We start from the raw sequence: 6,041 nt of genomic DNA on the forward strand, positions 1-6,041 counted from the left end.
CGCGCAAGGGGGGGACCCAGCCCTACACATTTTATTCTAGCATCACAAAGAGGAAAAATATTCTATTTCTTTAAAAAATAAGTTGCTACCCATACAAATAAGGTTCAAGCAATAAATTGTAGCTCTGAGCCTGGCGGACGACATGGGGACGGGGCGCAATCTTGGTGAAAAGTTCCTAACGCGCTGGCTGGTGAGAGCTGAGCAGGGATCCCGGCGCCAAAGGACATCGAGCCGGCGGGATGGTGAAGCCGGGGGAGCGCACCAGGTCTGCGGCTCCAGCTGCTCTGGCCACAGAGCGCACTACAGAGTGTGGGGTAGCCCGGTGCCCGCGCCCCCGCAGCTGCCTCACCAGTTCCAAGAGACCAGGGCGGGGGGTGCTAAGTGCTGGTAGGCGGGGAAGAGGCCGAGCGCCGAGCCGGGCCCGAAGGCGGCGTAGCCAGGCAGAGGGCAGGCGGCGGCTAGGGGCGCGCCGGTTTTGTCCCGGGCGACCAGGCCCACCTCGCTGCTGCCGCCGCCGCACGACTGCCCGTCGCGCACCAGCACCGGCACCACCACGCGGCGCAGCAGGCCGGGCGCGGCGCTCAGCTCCGCAGCGGCGGCCAAGTCCGGCAACGCCGCGGCCCCCGGCGCGCGCGTGCGCTTCAGCTTGTAGCGATGGTTCTGGAACCAGATTTTGACCTGCGTGGGCGTGAGGCGCAGGAGGCGCGCCAGCTGCTCTCGCTCAGGCGCCGATAAGTAGCGCTGCTGCCGGAAGCGCCGCTCCAACTCCAGCGTCTGCGCCTTGGAGAACAGCACCCGCCGCTTCTTCCTCTTCTCGGCGTCCGAACTCGGAGACGCGGGCTGAGCGGGCGGCCGCGGCGAGGAGTCGGGCGGGCTGGTCTCTGGGCTGCTCTCGTCCGAGGCTGGGGACGCAAAGGAGACAGGGCCTGGTGAGGCGCCGGCCCTCTGCGCGCAGGCGGCTTTGCGCGCGCGGGTGCCGAGCCACTCTCCCGGGGCTTTGGGCGGGGGGCGGGGAGGCAGTTTCCTTCCCCGGGCCCACATCTCAACACCCATCTCTTCGAATTTAGTGACCTTTTATATACCACAACCTGAGACCGCGCCCCCACAGAAACCCATAGGGGCCCTCTTAAAACAAGTCCACACCGGTCGCTGGGCAGGCAGATGGATTTACCGCGAGCTCGCTCACCAGCACGGGCCACCTCCGGGTCGAGTGCGCCACGGTTGGCTGAGGTTTGCAAAGCCCTGAATCCAGTAGTAGGTCTAAGTTCGCCGACTCCCCCCATCCCACACGGAGGACTGGAGAGCGTGACCGTGTTTTCAGGCATTTAAGGGCCCTGTCTTAAATATTTACACACTCTGACCCCCTAGAAACAGAAGCCCAAGTACCTAGCGTGAGTGCCAGGCGCAGGGATCTGCCCTCAGGGGGTGCCGACCGAGGGATGCATGGCGTAAGAGTGTGAGGACAGAGCCTACGCTTTTAACACTGAGGAAATCCAGCCCCGCGTGGGCCGGGCGCTGGGTTCTGCGCGCCCCCTCCACCCTCGCAGCCGTCCTCCGCTCACTCACACGCGTAGGGGCCGCGCTCGGGTTCCAGCCAGGAGGGGCAGGGGCCGGGACCCGGGGCGCGCAGCTCGGGCTCCCGCCGCCGCAGGTGCTGCGCGTCCTGCTCGGGTAAGTCCAGGAGCCTGCGCACGGTGAAGCTGAGGCGTCCGGCGGCGGTCATGGCGGAGGAGGGGAAGAAGGTGAGGGGCAGGTCAGGCTGGGAACCGAGGGGCGGCCCGGGACGCCGCTCCTTACTGGTGGGCGTGAGAGGCGCACGCCATGCGCAGGCTGCCTTTCTTACTATCGCGCTTACAGCGGAATCCCCGTCTATATAAACAGCTCTTCCCGCCCGGGATGCTTTGAAAGGCGAGGTCCTGGTCTCCAGGGTGTTAAGTACCTAAATGAGTGCTGGACCAAAGCCCGGCAAGCCCGGAAGGTGCCACCTCCGCCCCCTGCCCCGCCCCGTCCCCCGCCCCTCGGTGCCCGTTACCTCCCAGAGGCAGCAGGAAGCAACCCTCGGCATTAGCAATTCTGTCTGATTAGCCCAAAGTGGGGGCAGATAATGGGGATTGTTACCAGTGAATAACATCTTGGGTGGCAAGCTGTGGCCACCACCCGCCTGCCCGTCCCCAGCTTCCTCCTCCTCCTGGCTGACACAGGGCCTGGCCCCACGGGAGCTCCAGGGTGGGTGGGGGCGGCGTGGGTAGGTTTACGAGCACCCAGGAATTTATTCCCTGTTTGTTTATTCCTCGAGCTTGTTTACTAGAGTGTTCGTTTCCCGCAATTATCCGGAAAGTGATTTACAAGACGGCGTTAAACTGGCGCGTTCTCTCTTCTCTTTTTAGCCGGGCCCCTCTAAGGACTCCGAGGCCAGACGTTTCAAGCGGGCACAGAGGAGTGGCCTGGCTCCACCAGCATCTGGGCCAATGGTTTTAAAGGCCGCTAGGAGCCTCCCCACACCCCAAATGTCCCCCACAACTTCAGAGGTGCAGGCGTAGGGAGCCCTGGCTCAGCGCCAGTTTCCCCATGCTGGCCAAGCAAGTCATTCTGGAGTGCCGGACTCGTTGGCTTAGCCCCGCAGGGTGAGCCCAGGCCCGATTTAGAGTTCAGGGGCGGAGGAGTTTGGCAGGGCGGCCTAGGGGGACCTTGCGGCGTTGGCGCCACCTGTGCACCCCGGCTCTGCACCGGTAACATAAGGCCGGGTGACGGGCATGTGGCCTCTGCCCCAGAGCTGGGCTCCCGCTCCGTCCCTGGTCAGTACTGGACCAATCGAGAGCATCGGATGGCGGAAGAGACGGCCTGCCTGGAGTTTCTCCAAGATCTAGTCCCCACAGCCCAAGCCAGGGAAATGGTCAGTATAGAGGCTCAGAGAGCCCCGGAGTGAACACATTTTGATGGCCCATAGTTCAGTCTATTGCTCAGCGAATGTATTTTCAGAGGCCTCTCCTCAGGCAGCCAATGGTTTGGGTGTTCAGTTGTTAAATTTAGTGAAGGGTGTGGCACTTCCGGGCCGGGTCCACCTGCGCTGAGCTCAGACCTGGCTCCGTTCAGTTGCCAGGGCACCGCAGGGCCTGGCGCGCCCTTCGCAGCAGCCTCCCGGTCAAGCGTGCCGGTGGCGCCCGGGGCTGCGCAGCGCCCTGGGTGGTCGGGCAGGGGCCAGCCCCGTACAGGACAACTGCTAGGCCGCGGACAAAGGGGAAATGGAGCTCGACGCCCCGGACCTGTTGGAAGCATTTGTTCCAGTCAAGATTTTGCATTTGTTCAGTCCGAAATAATGCGTGATTGACGCCTGCTCACAATGCACTTTAGCGCGCCGGGATAAATCAGAGCTTGTCCTGTGTTGTCATGGTTTTCAGTGGGGTTCAATGGGATTGGGAGCGCGATTGACTTTGCTGGCTGTCTTTCCGCAGCCCCGGCAATAGATTTATTAGTTATGTCTTTTTAAATAAGATTAAATTGAAATGACTTGGCTGTCGTCTCTGAGATGGGGAGAAGGGTACTGTGGGTAGACCAGGGGCGGAGAGGGGTGGCGGTAGAAGCTGGAAATCTGGAGCCCACCGCACCCTGAGCTCCAGGACCTGGAGGCTGGTCAGGCCCAGCAACCTCTGCCAGCTCATCTCCTGAGAGAGGCCGAAGGAGGGCACTGCCAAAGGCTGTCTGTCCCAGCGAAGCATTAGCACAGGCCTGAACCTCCAGACCTTGTCAGGCAGAAGCAGCTCTGAGCTGGGAGTCGGTTGGCACTCGGCTCTGTCCCCAATCAGCCCTAATCACCTCCTCAATCCGAGCCTCTTTTACTTTCTCCTCTGAAACAGAGGAGACCAGATGTGATAACTTCTAAGAACCCTACAGGTTTCAAGATGCACATCTCTGGAATTTTTCTAAAATAATCTTCATTATATTCTGGAACTCCCATCCCAAGGACCCTGACTCCACATTCTCCAGAATATTCTGGGAGAGCATGTGCCATCTTTTGAGTTTCCGAAGGACCCTCCACAGGAGTGGAGTGGAGTGGAGTGGAGTGGAATAGATCACAATTTTGGAAAGAGAACCAAGTCAGGAAAAGCAAAGGAGGAATCTTTCCTGGAGTGACTGACCTCTCTTAGCCTTTTAATCTATTTAACATCCTAAGCCCACACTGACGTGTAGAAATAAGTAAATGGCACTCTTCAGTTCTAAAGAGCTCTTCAGCATCAAATATTTGCTTTTACTCTTAGTATGTGGCTCCCAAAGAGGAGATGCATCCCCCATCTTGCCTTGTACTCTGGGGAGGACCTAGCCCTGAGATTAGCTCTGAGTATTACTTCTAGCCTCTCCTTCCCTGACATGGGAACAGTGTTCCCGGGCCCCAGTCTGTGTTTTGAATACCCCAGGGAAACTGTAGCTCCTGCTTCTAGATAGCACTGCATGCCCCTGCTTCTTCTGGGAGTCTCCCCTCCTTCATAGGTGCTTCCGTGCTAGTCCAGTCTTCCTCTCAACCCTGTGTTGGGGCTTTACTAAATTATCTCCAAGAATCAGGGCCTAGGGTCTCCAGGAGGTTGTTTCATTTAAACTGTGCCTTCTGAAGAAGCAGGGGATAGGGGGGCAGAGAGCCAGAATTATTAGAGAAAGGTGCTTTGTTTATTGTCTCTTCACATCAGATAAACTCAAAGACATGGAAGGAAAACATTATTTTCATATTAGATCAATAGAAAAAGTAGTCAAGACATTAAGTTTTATACATATTGGAAATGTCTATATGAATTGCCTCCAATTCCTAAGAGATTCTTAGAATCACAAATAAGTATCTAGCTGCATAGTCTTTCCAGATATTAAAATATTGTTTAGTGTTCTGGACACTTAGTTTGCAACTCAACATAGCTTGTGAATATTGTTATTTAATTAGATAAGTATCTGTTTCCCTGTAATTGGAGGGAGTTCATCTCAATCCCACTAGGATTTTTTAATCCTTAGGCATCTGTGCTATAGTGAATATATTTAAGCAGTCTGCCCTAATCATCCTTTCAAAAGTACTATCTGAGAAGATCAGCACTGCTGCGTGCTTAAGAATTTAAAACTAGAAATTTCCGAAATAAAACTAAAGTATCTTGATTTTTAAAAAATGATTGCATCCATATCTTGCGTCCTGTTTTTAAATCCTTCCATTTTGGTTAAGTGTTTCACAAAATCCTGCAAATCTATACAGTATTGAAGAGAGGCAACATTGCAAATTCCCCTTGATAGATGGAGGGCCCTCAACTGCCAGGACATTTTTCTTTGCCTCATAGCAACTGCTCGTCCCCTTTTAAAATCAGTATTCTGGTTAAAATAGCAAAAAAGAAAATAAAAACGGGCTTTTGACAGGTCCAAGAAGTGAATGATCTTGATCAGCTTTAGGAGGGAAAGAAAAGGCAGCATTTAAAATCAGACATATTTGCCTTTCCTTCTGAAAACTAGTTGCCATGAATAAGTAAAATTTTCCCTTTAATGGCTAATAATCAATTGCTTGGCAGTGGTCCAGGCCTGGCTGCAATTTTGTCTTAGTTGTGCTGATGATACACACACACACACACACACACACACGGAACAAGGAACAGCAGTTACTTTTAGACTGAGAATTTAGTACATCTCTAAAATGGGTTTCAGATTTTATTGCTTAATGTCAAATGACAAGATTTGAAAGTGAATTAAAAATAGTGGCTTTACATGGACTTTTTGTTGTTTTTGATCTCTAGGAGAAAAGCTTTCCTGTATTATGTTCATCTAGTTGTTTAGGTATATGCATGAAAAGAAGGGGGTAGTATGGTTCAATGAGCTGAAAAGTAAATGTGTTGATTCAATATCTGTAGTCTCCATTTCCTAAAAAACAGCAAATAACTTTTATATTTTTTACTTAGTTTATTCGTTTATTAACTATTTCTGATCTTCCCCCTACCTTACCTTAGCTATAATAAAGGTAGCTGTGAAAGCATGGGATGTGAGTTGTCAGAATAAACATAACAACTCACCTTGATGAGAGTGCC

General features: G+C 53.7%; 1 protein-coding gene across 1 annotated transcript; it reads right to left on the reverse strand.

The window, feature by feature from the left end:
• Positions 1–345: 345 nt before the first annotated feature.
• NKX2-8 (NK2 homeobox 8) lies at positions 346–1,723 on the reverse strand. Its single transcript, XM_070407262.1, has 2 exons — positions 1,567–1,723; positions 346–902 (listed from the first exon to the last, which is right to left on the reverse strand). The coding sequence occupies exons 1-2, from the start codon at positions 1,721–1,723 to the stop codon at positions 346–348; spliced, it is 714 nt and encodes a 237-aa protein (XP_070263363.1).
• Positions 1,724–6,041: the final 4,318 nt, after the last annotated feature.

The sequence above is a fragment of the Myotis yumanensis genome, unplaced genomic scaffold (assembly GCF_028538775.1).
Source record: "Myotis yumanensis isolate MYYU_CA2020_CCGP unplaced genomic scaffold, mMyoYum1.0.hap1 SCAF_1, whole genome shotgun sequence".
NCBI classification, from domain to species: Eukaryota; Metazoa; Chordata; class Mammalia; order Chiroptera; family Vespertilionidae; genus Myotis; species Myotis yumanensis.